This window comes from Salminus brasiliensis, chromosome 22 (assembly GCF_030463535.1).
Source record: "Salminus brasiliensis chromosome 22, fSalBra1.hap2, whole genome shotgun sequence".
NCBI classification, from domain to species: Eukaryota; Metazoa; Chordata; class Actinopteri; order Characiformes; family Bryconidae; genus Salminus; species Salminus brasiliensis.
This window is the reverse complement of record NC_132899.1, coordinates 28,988,223-29,005,580: the sequence shown is the minus strand read 5'-3', so window position 1 is coordinate 29,005,580 and position 17,358 is coordinate 28,988,223. Positions and strand designations below refer to the sequence as shown.

The window sequence follows — 17,358 nt, the reverse complement described above, 5'->3', positions numbered from 1 at the left end:
AGATTCAGTCCAATTACTGGCGTTTTGCCAACTAATATGAGGTGGTGCTGGCCTTTACAGTCTCCTCCCATGTAATCACCTTGTATCTTAAAAATCTCCTTAACTAGAAGATTTTATTCCAAGTAATGCAGAATACCCCATTTCTATTGGTCCATTCGTTGTGGAATTCTGAGACAATGTAAAGAACTGCCAGATACACAAGATGTCTGGAGATACAAGGGTTTTGCTTGACAACAGTGATATGCTGATGGCATGGCCCGAACCCACTAAATACCTAATCATTTCAAGTATTTAACGTGAGGGGCGGCTCAACCTCTCTGCAAAACAGCAAGTGTATGGATGTGTTCGGGGGTTTCGCAGCTTGCTTTCTGGGCGATGAGCCTCATGCTGCCTTTATTGTTGGATGCACTGCATCCTTCTTTTTTGAGTTTCCGAGCATGCGAGTCTGCGTTCTCACTGTAGATCGAGTCTGAGACGTGCAGTTTTTGGAGAACTCACCACTTGGGAGCCACAGTCACACTCTTCACCCTGCTCCACATATCCGTTCCCACATTCTGGAGGGTCCAGTAACTACATGGACGGAAAACAATTCATTGGAATACTTTCACTGAAACTTGCCTAAAATATTAACTTCAGGCCTCTCGAGGATCAGTGCATGCTCTTCTCACTTAGCTTATTCAAAGTTACAGATGTTTTGAGCAGGGGTACCCAAACTTTTGCATGCAACTGTAACACTTCTTTCTGATTTCTGTTCAACCCTGTACAGGATTGATGGACTACACAACCACAAAAAAAATAAAGCCCAGGTCAGACTCACCTTGGTGGGTTTGTTGAAGAGGCAGCTGCCCCCTCCCTCCTGGAGGAAGCGGACGTACTCCTCTACACTGCAACGGGAGAACTTCCTCGGTAGGTAGTATCTGTTAGGACACGCACAGCAATGGCTTTTCAGCATTATACACTATACGACCAAATGTTTGTGGACGCCTCCTCACCCAGTGTGCCTTTAGACTGTGAAACATTGCTAGAGGATTCGAATGCATGCATCCAGGAGAGCATTAGTGAGGCCAGGTACTGATGCTGGATGATTATGGTCATCTCAGAGGTATTGGATGGAGCTCCATCGCGCTACAGTGAATGCAGCTTCACGGCCCAATTCTGAGAGGCCTTATACCCCTCTAACCAACGCTTGGCACTGGGCATGGTGGCCTGAGGCTCTTTCTATGTGTGTTACGGAAGCTGTGTGTGCGCACGTGTCAGCAATGGGTGCAACTTAAATTAGCCGAACTGACTCATTAGATTAGGAGCGTCCACAAACTTTTTTTTTTTTTTTGATACACAGTGCATGTATGCTAGAATGGGGTTTGTGTGTGAGAAAGACAGAAGAGAGGAAAACAATGGCTGGAAATGACTCATAGAGATGCCTTGGGTGTACAACTGCATGCGTGACTCACCCTGTGTCCTCCATAATACAGCCGAGCCAAGGGTCTGGACACCTACAATCTCCTGTTACACACACACACAGGGCAGGGCAGCGTTAGTAAATGGCTTGTTTCCTGATTCCTTCCCTTCTTTTTTGTTACACAGTCTGCAGAAAGTCACCTTGCCTTTGTCTCATTATTTATTCCTGGACACATCGATAGTCCTTTAGACCTTGAGCGCAGAATGTGGGCAGATACTGGACCAGTGGGCATCAATTCAGAAGACAAGCAACCATTAAAGAGCAGCAAACGAACAGCAAGGGCATTTTGACATTTTGCCGTTTGTCACTCTCCGGTCACTGGTCGTTGTGACACAATCGTGGACCGGTTGACCACGAAAAGACACTGTGATGGGGTGGGGGTGGGGGGCTAGCATTCTAGCTAATACAATCGAAGGTGGACCAGCCAGACTGGCTAACTAGTAGCATAATAGCTAATATAGTCGAGGGGGTTGACCAGCTCTGCTGACCAACGAGTAGCATGCGAGCTACATCAGCTGGCTAACGATCGGATGGGTCACGACACCAGCACTGTACAAATGATACTTAGCGAGCGCCAACATGAGCCAAATTAGCAATAGCATGGTAAATAGATTAGCTAGATAGGAAGCACTAACCTGAGGCAACTTATCAAAGACGTGGTATGAATAATAGACAATAATAAACTATGAACTACGCTAGCCCTAGCCAAGATTACAATAGCATGGTAGAAACAGTGCTAATAGCTAATTCACTAGCATGAACCTTAGCCAAGTTAGCTATTGTATAGTAACCATTAACCTCTGCTATTAGCTATGACTTAGCCCTAGCTAAGATGACAATAGCATGGTAGAAATAATAGCTAATATGCTCGGACGATCCTTCGACAAATTAGCAACGGCACCGGTACAAATGATAAGTAGTGAGCGCTAACTTTAGCCAGGTTAGCATGGTAAAAATAATACAGGAAGCACTAACCTCCGGGAACTTATCAAACATATGGTCTGAATCATAAATAATAATAAACTACTAGCTAGGACTAGCCCTAGCTATAAGTTGGCAATAACTTTGGTAAGCTATGGTTAGTGCTTGCTATCTAACTATTACTTTTAGCATGCTACTGCTAACTTGGCTAAGGTTAGCATGGTAGAAATAGTGATCATAGCTAATTTGCTAGGGTTTAAAAGGGTTTACAGGATGCACCGAAGGGGCTGATCAGGGATCGTCATCATGTGGGCTCTTTGGCTAGACTATCAGGCGAGAAGCTAGCAGGCAACTGACGTGAACTTGCGATACCTCAAAACCTTCTCCAGCCATTGGCTATTCGAGACACGTCTACACTCCAGTGATGGTGGACAGATGGACAGTTACAGTCTCAGTTCAGGGCTAATGTCCCCTCTATAAAGTGGCGGTAGCCGGAGTGCTTGGAAATGAGCTGTGGGGTAGTCGTCTTACCTGCTGTGGCGCGATCTTTATTCCACATCATGCCCAGGTTCTGGCCTAAACTCTGGCAAAGTGTGATGGCCATGGGTCCGACGTTCCCGTACTAAACACACACAAGGACACACACACACACACACACACACACACATATATACATCAGACTGTGCACACCTGGACTACACAGTGAGGTAGCCATCTAGGGAATGGGTGCGGAGTTAGCCGCGTAGCAAGTTCATTACCTAGGGACTTACTGCAGTTGGTGTGGTAAGTTTGGTGAGTTAGCTTTCTAAGGACTCTTCTAGGAAAGTGAGTTAGCTAGCTGTTTAGGACTAGACGGCGAGTTAGCGATTCAGCGAGTTAGCTAGCTGTTTAGGACTAGACGGCGAGTTAGCGATTCAGCGAGTTAGCTAGCTGTTTAGGACTAGACGGCGAGTTAGCGATTCAGCGAGTTAGCTAGCTGTTTAGGACTAGACGGCGAGTTAGCGATTCAGCGAGTTAGCTAGCTGTTTAGGACTAGACGGCGAGTTAGCGATTCAGCGAGTTAGCTAGCTGTTTAGGACTAGACGGCGAGTTAGCGATTCAGCGAGTTAGCTAGCTGTTTAGGACTAGACGGCGAGTTAGCAATTCAGCGAGTTAGCTAGCTGTTTAGGACTAGACGGCGAGTTAGCGATTCAGCGAGTTAGCTAGCTGTTTAGGACTAGACGGCGAGTTAGCGATTCAGCGAGTTAGCTAGCTGTTTAGGACTAGACGGCGAGTTAGCGATTCAGCGAGTTAGCTAGCTGTTTAGGACTAGACGGCGAGTTAGCGATTCAGCGAGTTAGCTAGCTGTTTAGGACTAGACGGCGAGTTAGCGATTCAGCGAGTTAGCTAGCTGTTTAGGACTAGACGGCGAGTTAGCGATTCAGCGAGTTAGCTAGCTGTTTAGGACTAGACGGCGAGTTAGCGATTCAGCGAGTTAGCTAGCTGTTTAGGACTAGACGGCGAGTTAGCGATTCAGCGAGTTAGCTAGCTGTTTAGGACTAGACGGCGAGTTAGCAATTCAGCGAGTTAGCTAGCTGTTTAGGACTAGACGGCGAGTTAGCAATTCAGCGAGTTAGCTAGCTGTTTAGGACTAGACGGCGAGTTAGCGATTCAGCGAGTTAGCTAGCTGTTTAGGACTAGACGGCGAGTTAGCGATTCAGCGAGTTAGCTAGCTGTTTAGGACTAGACGGCGAGTTAGCGATTCAGCGAGTTAGCTAGCTGTTTAGGACTAGACGGCGAGTTAGCGATTCAGCGAGTTAGCTAGCTGTTTAGGACTAGACGGCGAGTTAGCGATTCAGCGAGTTAGCTAGCTGTTTAGGACTAGACGGCGAGTTAGCGATTCAGCGAGTTAGCTAGCTGTTTAGGACTAGACGGCGAGTTAGCAATTCAGCGAGTTAGCTAGCTGTTTAGGACTAGACGGCGAGTTAGCGATTCAGCGAGTTAGCTAGCTGTTTAGGACTAGACGGCGAGTTAGCGATTCAGCGAGTTAGCTAGCTGTTTAGGACTAGACGGCGAGTTAGCGATTCAGCGAGTTAGCTAGCTGTTTAGGACTAGACGGCGAGTTAGCGATTCAGCGAGTTAGCTAGCTGTTTAGGACTAGACGGCGAGTTAGCGATTCAGCGAGTTAGCTAGCTGTTTAGGACTAGACGGCGAGTTAGCGATTCAGCGAGTTAGCTAGCTGTTTAGGACTAGACGGCGAGTTAGCGATTCAGCGAGTTAGCTAGCTGTTTAGGACTAGACGGCGAGTTAGCGATTCAGCGAGTTAGCTAGCTGTTTAGGACTAGACGGCGAGTTAGCAATTCAGCGAGTTAGCTAGCTGTTTAGGACTAGACGGCGAGTTAGCAATTCAGCGAGTTAGCTAGCTGTTTAGGACTAGACGGCGAGTTAGCGATTCAGCGAGTTAGCTAGCTGTTTAGGACTAGACGGCGAGTTAGCGATTCAGCGAGTTAGCTAGCTGTTTAGGACTAGACGGCGAGTTAGCGATTCAGCGAGTTAGCTAGCTGTTTAGGACTAGACGGCGAGTTAGCAATTCAGCGAGTTAGCTAGCTGTTTAGGACTAGACGGCGAGTTAGCGATTCAGCGAGTTAGCTAGCTGTTTAGGACTAGACGGCGAGTTAGCGATTCAGCGAGTTAGCTAGCTGTTTAGGACTAGACGGCGAGTTAGCAATTCAGCGAGTTAGCTAGCTGTTTAGGACTAGACGGCGAGTTAGCAATTCAGCGAGTTAGCTAGCTGTTTAGGACTAGACGGCGAGTTAGCGATTCAGCGAGTTAGCTAGCTTTTTAGGACTAGACGGCGAGTTAGCGATTCAGCGAGTTAGCTAGCTGTTTAGGACTAGACGGCGAGTTAGCAATTCAGCGAGTTAGCTAGCTATTTAGGACTAGACGGCGAGTTAGCGATTCAGCGAGTTAGCTAGCTGTTTAGGACTAGACGGCGAGTTAGCAATTCAGCGAGTTAGCTAGCTGTTTAGGACTAGACGGCGAGTTAGCAATTCAGCGAGTTAGCTAGTTATTTAGGACTAGACGGCGAGTTAGCGATTCAGCGAGTTAGCTAGCTGTTTAGGACTAGACGACTAGTTAGCAATTCAGCGAGTTAGCTAGCTATTTAGGACTAGACGGCGAGTTAGCGATTCAGCGAGTTAGCAGTCTACACAGTAGTGACTTGGTGTGTTAGCTATTTAGGGACTAGGCCGTGTATTATACCCTTTGTGAGTTAGCTATCCAAGAAAACGAGTAGGTTAGCAATTTGGTGAGTTAGCCATTGTGAGTTTGGGGAGTTTGTTATTTAGGGCATTTTTGGGACTAGGCGGTGAGTTAGCGATTCAGTGAGACAGCTGGCTAAGCAACAGACAGTATGTTAGTGACTTGACGAGTTAGCTACTTAAGAACAAGGCAGTGCATTAAAAGTTTTGTGAGGGAGCTATTTAAGCAAAAGACTGTGGATTAGCAACTTGAGCAGGCGTTAGGTTTCTTAGCTTTTAAGATACTGGGCAGTGAATTAGCATTTTAGGGAGTTCGCTATCTAAATACTGGGCAGTAAGTTTACAACTAGATGATTTAGCTTTTTAGGAAATAGACAGAGTTGGGTATCCAAGCAATAGAGAGTAGGTTAGTGAGGTTGGTAAGTTAGTCATCTTGGGACTAGGCAGTTAGCATTGAGTTAGCTATCTAAGGAACACACAGTAGTTTAGATACTTGGTTAGTTAGCTATCTAAGGACTCTTCTAGGGAACAGGCAGTGAGTTAGCAATTCAGTGGGAAAGCGGTCTAAGCAATAGACAGTTGGTTAGCGACTTGGCGAGTTAGCTTTTTAGGGACTAGGGAGTGAATTAGATCTTTTGTGAGTTAGTTCTCTAGGGAATTGATAGTGAGGTTAATAGCCAAGTTGGCTATCTAGGGAATCGTTAGTGAGTTAGTGAGGTTGATAGCTAAGTTAGCTATCTAGGGAATCGTTAGTGAGGTTGATAGCTAAGTTGGCTATCTAGGGAATCGTTAGTGAGGTTGATAGCTAAGTTGGCTATCTAGGGAATCGTTAGTGAGTTAGTGAGGTTGATAGCTAAGTTAGCTATCTAGGGAATCGTTAGTGAGGTTGATAGCTAAGTTAGCTATCTAGGGAATCGTTAGTGAGGTTGATAGCCAAGTTAGCTATCTAGGGAATCGTTAGTGAGTTAGTGAGGTTGATAGCTAAGTTAGCTATCTAGGGAATCGTTAGTGAGGTTAATAGCCAAGTTGGCTATCTAGGGAATCGTTAGTGAGTTACTGAGGTTGATAGCTAAGTTGGCTATCTAGGGAATCGTTAGTGAGTTAGTGAGGTTGATAGCCAAGTTAGCTATCTAGGGAATCGTTAGTGAGGTTAATAGCCAAGTTGGCTATCTAGGGAATCGTTAGTGAGTTAGTGAGGTTGATAGCTAAGTTGGCTATCTAGGGAATCGTTAGTGAGTTAGTGAGGTTGATAGCTAAGTTGGCTATCTAGGGAATCGTTAGTGAGGTTGATAGCTAAGTTGGCTATCTAGGGAATCGTTAGTGAGTTAGTGAGGTTGATAGCTAAGTTGGCTATCTAGGGAATCGTTAGTGAGGTTGATAGCTAAGTTGGCTATCTAGGGAATCGTTAGTGAGTTAGTGAGGTTGATAGCCAAGTTAGCTATCTAGGGAATCGTTAGTGAGTTAGTGAGGTTGATAGCCAAGTTGGCTATCTAGGGAATCGTTAGGGAGTTAGTGAGGTTGATAGCCAAGTTAGCTATCTAGGGAATCGTTAGTGAGTTAGTGAGGTTGATAGCCAAGTTAGCTATCTAGGGAATCGTTAGTGAGTTAGTGAGGTTGATAGCTAAGTTGGCTATCTAAGGAATCGTTAGTGAGGTTGATAGCTAAGTTAGCTATCTAGGGAATCGTTAGTGAGGTTGATAGCTAAGTTAGCTATCTAGGGAATCGTTAGTGAGGTTGATAGCCAAGTTGGCTATCTAGGGAATCGTTAGTGAGTTAGTGAGGTTGATAGCTAAGTTAGCTATATAGGGAATCGTTAGTGAGTTAGTGAGGTTGATAGCCAAGTTAGCTATCTAGGGAATCGTTAGTGAGGTTGATAGCTAAGTTAGCTATCTAGGGAATCGTTAGTGAGGTTGATAGCCAAGTTAGCTATCTAGGGAATCGTTAGTGAGTTAGTGAGGTTGATAGCTAAGTTAGCTATCTAGGGAATCGTTAGTGAGGTTAATAGCCAAGTTGGCTATCTAGGGAATCGTTAGTGAGTTAGTGAGGTTGATAGCTAAGTTGGCTATCTAGGGAATCGTTAGTGAGTTAGTGAGGTTGATAGCTAAGTTAGCTATCTAGGGAATCGTTAGTGAGGTTGATAGCTAAGTTGGCTATCTAGGGAATCGTTAGTGAGGTTGATAGCTAAGTTGGCTATCTAGGGAATCGTTAGTGAGTTAGTGAGGTTGATAGCTAAGTTAGCTATCTAGGGAATCGTTAGTGAGTTAGTGAGGTTGATAGCTAAGTTAGCTATCTAGGGAATCGTTAGTGAGGTTGATAGCTAAGTTAGCTATCTAGGGAATCGTTAGTGAGGTTGATAGCTAAGTTAGCTATCTAGGGAATCGTTAGTGAGGTTGATAGCTAAGTTGGCTATCTAGGGAATCGTTAGTGAGTTAGTGAGGTTGATAGCCAAGTTAGCTATCTAGGGACTAGGCAGTTGGCGGTTCGGTGAGTTAGCTTATTTTAGGGACTGGGCAGTGAATTAGCAGTTCTGTGAGCTAGGTATCTAGGGACAGACCGTTAGCAATTTGCGAGTTTAGAGAACTATCTAGAGAACAGGCAGTCAGTTAGAAGTCAGTTAGATGTTTGAAACACGCCCCACCTCGTTGACTCCTCCTCCTCGTGTTGGTGAGCAAATGCCCTCGATGTAGGCTGTGCCACTACGGGCACTGTGGAACGTACGCCCCCTACAGGATAAATGGCAATAATGTTCAGTTTTACAACACACTGCAGATTTAAATAGTATAAACTCCACACCATACTTTTTTTACTCGATATTTAAAGGATCTGATCTAGAGTTATACAACATATACAACATTTAGCAGACACTCTTATCCAGAGCGACTTACAAAAGTACTTAGCTGTTTACTCGAGAAAAACCTCAGCTAGTTTGAATAGACTAATCATTTAAAAGATACCTCTAATTTTAGACTCTAAACACAAATCAGTACAGAGACCATAGTACTCTATTTGCCCAAGTACTCTTAGAAGAGGAGGGTCTTCAGTCTAGGTTTGAAGACAGCGAGCGACTCTGCTGTTCGGACACCCAAGGGGGGTTTAGCTCCACCTCTTTGGTGCAGGACAGAAAAAAGCCTGGACGCTTGTCTTTCGTGGATTTTAAGGATGGCGGTTCAAGGGCTCTTGGTGCAGATCGGCTTCTGACCATTGCCATCGGGTAGATAATATGAGGTGCTTATCTAGATACGGACTCACCCTTGATTTTAGGAATCATCTATAGCTCCATTCAGCCTGTTTGTGTTGCACAGGAGACTAGCATATTAGAACTACTTCATATCTTCATCTGCAGTAAAATAGTTTTTTGATTATTGAAAACTATTCAATAAAACTGAAGCAGGGATTAAAATGGGTCTAAATAATCCAAAAGAGTTTCAATAGCTAAGATAGCTATAGAATTTCCCCATTGTGGGACTAATAAAGGAATATCTTATCTTATCTAAGCTACTTTTTAGCAAACACAGGAACTTCACCTTCACAAGTTTTCGTTGTGTGTGTGTGTGTGTGTGTGTGTGTGTTGCAAACTCACGAGAAAAGGTGCGCTGCGTCACTCTTCTTCTTGATGTTCTCCCTCCTGTACTTCATGAAGTCACGCAAGGTCATCAGGGGGTCATCTCCCACAGAAACCATGTTCTGCGCTGACCACGTTTCCATAGCAATGAGCACAATCCGAGTGTTCAGTTGTTCTTTATAAATCTAAAAAAATGACAAATCCGAAACCACACACACACACACACACACACACACACACACACACACACACACACACAATTAATGAGTGGAGACTTTTCCAGCACCTCCAACATCAACACGAATCTGAATTTGAAACAGCAGTCAAAAGTCCTGCTTTGTGGGCCCTGATTACTTTGGTGTTGAGTGTTTTACCCACAGGAAGAGTCAACGAGTGTATAAATCTGGGGCTGTGCATTAGGATCTGCTAAAAATATTGGGATGGTTCATCTCAGATGCCTCGTGGATGTTCACCTGACATTCAACCAACATTCAACTGTGTCTCTTAGATGCATCTGAACACCATTGAATGTAAACAATTGTCCATTGAATCTAACCCTGACCTGGTGAGGGTTGGGGTGAGGGTGAAGGTTAGGTGCAGGGTTACATTCAACAGTCATTTAAATTCAGTTGAATGTCAGGTGAACATCTACGAGGCATCTACAAAATACCATCTAGTCATCAAGAAGAGTTTTACAATATGGAGTTTTTTAATGACTGATTAGCTAACGAGGCTGTGTTTAGTATGTCTCAATAATAATAATAATAATAATAATAATAATGCTGCAACTTTTGTATAAGATTATATGCGTCTTCTCTCAGTGTTTCTCTGTGGGGGCTTAGTTGGAACTCTACATTAAAACTAACCCCCCTGTGAGGAGGCCGTTCTTTGGCTCTCACTGTGAGTCGTTAACGCTTATTCACGCCAAAATCGGATGCCTTTTTTGCGTTCTGTGCTCCTAAAGAGCGACATAAAGCCTCTGTAAGCCTCTCTCACCATCTTCCCCACCTTTCAGCTCTGCTCCGCCCTATATTTGTTTCCTAAGCCTCCACATGTTCATAGGCAGCGTGTTGCTACTGTGATATAGGCTTTTGTGTTCTGCTAGGAACAAGATGAGCTGTTCTGCCGCCGTCTTGATGCTCATTTGTTTGGTCTGCAACCATGACAATGGTGCTCAGATTAGTCAGCCTGATTTTAGTGCATCCATTACTCTCTAATTAGTGCATCATAATAGAGCAGCATCGCAATCTGTCAGTTTCGGACTCACCGTGAAGGACATCATTAACATATGTGTGGTTTTTGACGTCTGTGAAATCCGGACTGTGTGTGAATAGGCCTTCATTGGTTCGCAACAGTGGTGCATTGCAGCCACTACCAGGGAGGTAAAATAGTAATGTGTATAATAATACAGAATATATGAATTTACACAGCTCAGTTATGAATGCTCACCCTAACTATGATATATATATATATATATATATATATATATATATATATATATATATATATATATATATATATATATATATATATATATATATATATCTGTCCGATTACTGTCAGAATTTGAAGATACTTGGTGCCCCAGTCTTCCCTACATTTCTCGAAGCTTGTACGTACCGCGTCGGCCATGTTGACGACGGCCTTCGCGAAGTTGCGCGTCTGGGCGATGGATCTGTGCATGTGCACGAACTGTGGACAGGAGAGAGTGAGTGTCAGTTAGTGCAGCTCACACACACACACACACACACACACACACACACACACACACACACACACACACACACACACACGTCTTACCAGGTCGTAGTCGTTTACCACCAGCAGCTCCACGTATTTGGTCTCGGTCTGCACGGTGCGCGCCGGTCTCCGGATCTGCAAACCGAACACACACAGAAGGCGGACAAATGCACGACTCACCGACGTGGACAAGACTAGCCTGAGCTTTGTCCGTTTGTATTGTATGTCTGTCCAGGACAACAGTGTCAGACGGGGTCAGACGCCTCATAAGCAAATCTATTAGAGATTCCCGTACAACATGATCAGGGGGGAGGATGCTACAGGGTGCTGAAAGATGTGAAGGAGGTACTTTAGTAATTGTCATTGACCTCGCAATGACCCCTGTTCTGATTGGCTGTCCTGTAATGTGTCCAGTCTGACAGTCTGTTGAGACGGTCTGTGTGGTTTTGATCTGGTCATTAATGGGATGACCATTTCCGGTCTGTGAGAAACGCTCACCTGCCTTTTGGCCCGCCTCAGCCCGTAAGTAAAGGTGGGTGAGTCTGTCTCCACGGAAACGAGTTGATCATCTTCGGCAGCAGAGTCACTTTCAGTGTCCTGGGACACTGAACACTCTGGGAAAGAGAGAGAGAGAGAGAGGGAGAGAGAGAGAGAGTAAGCAGGGGATGTAAACCATCCCAAACCAAAAAATCACCTCGTCATCAGTTTACAGCAGATCAATAGAGGAATATATTACTGCACTGTGATCCATGAAGGATCAATACACTACAGAGAGAGAGAGAGAGAGAGAGAGAGAGAGAGAGAGAGAGAGGCAGTAGTTTTAGGTGGAGAAAATAGGGCATGAGGGGCGCGGTCATTTAACATCACCTGGAATCACCCGTCAGAAAGTGACCAGGATGTCTTAGGTTCACATCCCAGGGATAACTGTGTGCCCTTGGGCAAAGCACTTAACCCCACACCCCTCGTTCCACGTGGTCCCGCTCTGCTGGAGACAGCGTGCTGTTTCCACACTGCACATACTGTGGTTAGGCAGCAAATTTCTCTAACTTATGAAATATAGATATTAAGATCATCAGGGCTTTCACAAGTCTTGTGTGATAATAAAAATGATATATTTGTAGCATTTTCATTTTCAAATTTATTCAAATGTAATTCTACATCAAACTTTATTTAGAGCTCCATTCTGGCTATCAGTGTTAGTGTAAACTTTATTCTGGATGTAGATTTTATTAGAACTTCACTGTATATAAATTCTGGATATGAATTTTATTTAAACCTTATTCTGAATGTTTGGAATTCAGGACTTTGACCCTCTGCTTGTGTTTGTGGAGCGGGTTCTTGCCTTTCCCCCCTTCGGATTGTTGCCCTGTGTAATTTTTGTTACTGTGCCTCTTATCTTGCTTTCTGGAACTGACCCTTGCCTGTTTTTTGACCACGAACTTGAACTGTGACTGACCTAGAAAAGCTTTTTTCAGATTTTACTGAAAATCTGTTTGGCACGTTACAATTCTATTAGAACTTCACTCCATTTAAATTTTAATACAACTTCTGGATTTTAATTTGATTAGAATGTTATAAATGGTTATTTTGGACCTTATTCTGAATGTAAATTTTATTAGAACTTTATTCTGAAATGTATTTTTTTTTAAATAAAAACCTTATTCTGAATCTTAATTGTATAAGAACTTTATTCTAAATCGAATAAATGTATTTTTATTATATTAATTTTAATATAACTTCATTGTGGATATTAATTTTATTAGAACTTCTTTCTGGGTGTTAAATTGATTCAACTTTCATTCTGAATATGAATCATAATAGTATAATATTATAAACATACATTCTGCATATGAATGTTATTAGAACTTTATTAACAATATTAATGTTGATAAAACTTTATTGTAGAAATTACTGATTTAATATTACAACTTCATTAAGAATAGAAATGTCTTCAGTTTATTAGAAATTCATGATACTGATTTTGATAGCTGCTTTGTGACAGCTTGTGTTGTATGAATGCTATATAAAACATCTGTTCGCTCCATTATGCATATTAATGTCATTAGAACTTGATTCCGGATATAGATTTTAATAGAACTTCATTCTAGGTATTGCTTTTGTTACAATTTCCAAGAGTCAAGACTTTCTTTTTACATTACATGTTATGAAAGCCTAATTGTAAATATTAACATTATTACCATTTTTTAAGTATATAAATGTTTTTACAACTTCATTCAGGATATTCATGTTATAAATTTATTACATTCAATTCAATTTAATTTATATAGGTTTTTCGCAATGAATGTTATCACAATGCAGTTTTACAGAGATCCAGGTCCGAGACCCCTTTGAGCGAGTTAGTGGCAACAATGCCAAAGAAAAACTCCTTGCAATTAAGAGGAACCAAGACTCAGAAGTGGAACCCATCCTCCTCTGGTCGACACCGGATAGCAAAATAATAAGCAAAATTTGATTCAAGACATCAAATTGTTTTTAAAATGTAATTCTGGATATTTGTTCTTAGAAATTCATTCATCATATACATTTTATTACAACTTTATTTTGCATATTAAAGTTATTAGAAGGCCATCATAGGTATGGGGGCAGTGGTGGCTCAGCGGTTAGAGCGCCGGGTTATCGATAACAGGGTTGTGGGTTCGATTCCCGGGCTCGGCAAGCTGCCACTGTTGGGCCCTTGAGCAAGGCCCTTTACCCTCTCTGCTCCCCGGGCGCTGGAGTTGGCTGCCCACCGCTCTGGGTGTGTGCGTGTACTCACTGCCCCCAACACACATGTGTGTGTGAGTGTGTGTTCACTACCAGATGTGTTAAATGCAGAGGACACATTTCGCTGTACAGTGACAAATACGTGCACCTTTACCTTTACAATTTTATTGCAACTTCATTCTGGATATAAACTTTATTGCAACTCTACCATAAAGTTATACAGCCACCACAGACTGACCAAAGGGGCTCAATCATAGCCAGTATTGTGACTGGTAGTCAAAGAGAACTGCATCGCCCTGCTCAGGGGGCAAAAGACCACCTGCTTAGAGTAAAAACGCAGTGGGTAAAAACCCTTCCTGCAGGTGTGCTACTAAGGATTGACGTTTTTAGGAGTTGTAGGAGCTGCTAAGGCTCAGAGGATATACGTGATTACCTTAAAGGACTAGTTCAGTGAAAAATCCCATGACCGTTATTCATCACTGACCCCAGACGGTGGGAAGTCCATCTGCCAAGACGAGTTTGATATCTGTGCTTCTTTTAGTTTAGAACAGGAGATGCTACGCTAACGTTGCTAACAAACACACGTTTTAAAATGTCAACAATATCCTCCTAGTAAATACAGTACATGCCAAAGTCATGGGTTTTGTATTTAAACATAGAAACTGTGTATGTATGTGTGTGTGTGTGTGTGTTTTACCTGGGCAGTGTGGTGTGGCCAGCCGAATGTCAGGCATCTTGTAGACAACGTGGACGTTCGGGGCCTGGACAGGTCAGAACAATGGGAGGCTTGTTAATCAGATTACGCTACAGTAGCAACACTGCACTTAGAGCTGTTTAGATGCAGCTGTGAATGCTTGAGAAATACTACACCCCGGCTCATGTTACACTCGCCTCCTCACACCAGTCAAACGATAAGTGCCTCCTCGAATGGCTGAGGAGGTTCAAAGCTCACCTTCGCCCTGATTGTGTTCTGTGATGTGGAACAAAAGGCCTTGAAATCCTGCGCTCTTCAAAGACTGACTGGTTAGCGAAGTATAGGATTGCCATAAGTACAAACCTGGACGGTCCACAAACTCACCCATTCTTACATCTAGCCACACGCACAGATTGCTCCAGCATCTGTCCAACCATCCATTAACCCATCCATAAACTCATTCTTCTATCGATTCATCTGTCCACACTTACCCATGCTTCCATCCATCCATCTACAAACTCATCCATTCATCCATCATTCATCCATCCATCTACACATTCATCCATCATTCATCCATCCATCTACAAGCTCACTCATTCATCTATCATCCATCAATCCACAAACTTATCCATTCATCCATCATTTATCCATCCATCTACAAACTCATCCATTCATCCATCAACCTTCATCCATCCATCATCCTTCATCCATCCATCTACAAACTCATCCATCCATCTACAAATTCATCCATTCATCTATCAACCTTCATCCATCTACAAACTCATCCATCCATCTACAAATTCATCCATTCATCCATCATCCTGCCATCCATCTACAAACTTATCCATTCATCCATCCATCTACAAATTCATCCATTCATCCATCCATCTACAAATTCATCCATTCATCCATCCATCTACAAACTCATCCATTCATCCATCCATCTACAAACTCATCCATTCATCCATCCATCTACAAATTCATCCATTCATCCATCCATCTACAAATTCATCCATTCATCCATCCATCTACAAATTCATCCATTCATCCATCCATCTACAAATTCATCCATTCATCCATCCATCTACAAATTCATCCATTCATCCATCCATCTACAAATTCATCCATTCATCCATCCATCTACAAACTCATCCATTCATCCATCCATCTACAAACTCATCCATTCATCCATCATCCTTCATGCTTCAATCCACAAACTCATCCATCATCCATCCATCCACCTACAAACTCATCCCTCCATCCATCCATAAACCCTGCCTTCATCCATCCACCCACCCACTCACCCTCCCATCCATCATGCACTTCCATTCCACACATTAGCAGAAGTGTGTGAGTGCACAGTATTCCACAGGGCCTTGCAAACACCGCAATATATAATTCATCCTCTCACCAGACAGAGAGAGAGACACAGACAGAGAGAGAGAGAGAGAGAGAGAGAGAGAGAGAGAGAGAGAGAGAGAGAGAGAGAGAGAGAGCATAACAGCATGACAACAGTTAAATACTTTATGAAAATGACCCATCAAGACGAAGCACAGGACAGCAGGGAGGGGGGTTGGGGGTGGTAAAGAACAGTGGTGAATGTAGGACAGTGTTACTGCAGAGACAAAAGAGGGGGGGGTTAAATGGAAGACAGGAGAGAGAGAGAGAGAGAGAGAGAGGAAGTGATATTGATCTGTCCATCATAGCACTGTTATGGAGTTGTGCTTACATTACAGTGTGCTGGAATGGAAAAACGTGCTCTCTCTCTCTCTCTATAGAGGTTATGACTTTCAGACGAGAGCGTGAGGATGACTCAGCAAAAATACACTCCAGGCTAAAGGTATGAAGGTGAATTTGTTTGAAGGTATTAAATTAATTGGGGAATTCCATTCATTTCTCATCATCCCTGTATAATTAAGTGGTAACAAAGTCGTTTTAGAGAAACTTGTAGGTGTAGGTTGACTGGGGGGGGGGGGTCAAATCCTTCATAAATGCTATCGTCAACTTAAAAAAAAAAAAAAAAAAATGGCCACCAATTTGTGAACACTCTGCAGGGAACTGCATTTTCATTCACAAGCCATGAAAACACGGCGGTCCCTGTCCGTCGGTTTCATCTACCAGCCACAATTCTGTGAGAATTTCTGGGATTTCTGCCACTGCTGGTAGACCCGTATGACCATACGCCTTCAAACACCTGGAGATAGATGTGGACTGATATATCAAACTTATATTTGTTGATGTATTTTCTGCAAAAATGACATTTCTCTGCAGTACTGATCCAGGATTCCCATAGAAGTCCCATATTGAGGTACACTATACACCCAAAAGTTTGTGGACACCCCTTCTGATGACTGCATTCAGCTACTTTAAGCAGCACCCTTGGCTGACACAGATGTGCAAATGCATTCACACACACACAGCTTCTCTACTAGTCTCTGTACAGAAGCACTGCCAATGGAATAGGACTCTCTGGAGCAGATAAACACCATGAACCTACTGGCACCTCCAGCATTGAGAAAGAAAGTGGGTTCTCTGGAAAGATGAAACAGAGGTCGCTGAATGCAATCAAATCCAAAAAGCCATGCTCCTCCAAAATCTAGTATGCCATCTTCCCGGGAAAGTAGAGGCAGTTACTCCAACAAAGCAGGATAAACCCTTTTTAATACCCCGGATTTCAGAAGAAACAATGAATGAGCAGGTGTCCCAAAACTTTTGTCCGTTTAGTGTAGATTAGAGATCTGGGTTAAATATGCCGAAACATTCCTTTTTAGGGTTCAAGTGGATTAAATGTCTACCCCTGGAAGCTCCGGTAAACTATTAGCCGGTAGTGTGTGATGCTAAACTGCTCCGGGTCCACTTTGGGGAACACACTACTGATAATCTAATAATCTAACAGTCTTCTCCTGTTTCTCTCTCTGGACTGCAGGAGTGTGGAGGTGATCTCTGCACTCTGCACAATGTTAGCATGGGATTGTGTATCAGCTGATTTGTTTTCCATACTGCAACTGAGAGATAGAGT

The 17,358-nt window shown here is 43.2% G+C and overlaps 1 protein-coding gene across 2 annotated transcripts in view; it reads right to left on the bottom strand.

Moving 5' to 3' along the window:
• Positions 1–17,358, bottom strand: part of adam11 (ADAM metallopeptidase domain 11) — a 51,889-nt gene that overhangs the window by 15,681 nt on the left and 18,850 nt on the right. For both annotated transcript variants that reach the window (XM_072666607.1, XM_072666606.1), the window contains exons 7-16: positions 14,343–14,406; positions 11,420–11,535; positions 10,982–11,056; positions 10,802–10,873; positions 9,200–9,366; positions 8,258–8,342; positions 2,912–3,002; positions 1,452–1,503; positions 818–917; positions 499–570 (exon numbers count right to left, since the gene is read on the bottom strand). In XM_072666607.1, the coding sequence (XP_072522708.1) occupies positions 499–570; positions 818–917; positions 1,452–1,503; positions 2,912–3,002; positions 8,258–8,342; positions 9,200–9,366; positions 10,802–10,873; positions 10,982–11,056; positions 11,420–11,535; positions 14,343–14,406 (894 nt within the window). The remainder of the gene's footprint in view (positions 1–498; positions 571–817; positions 918–1,451; positions 1,504–2,911; positions 3,003–8,257; positions 8,343–9,199; positions 9,367–10,801; positions 10,874–10,981; positions 11,057–11,419; positions 11,536–14,342; positions 14,407–17,358) is intronic.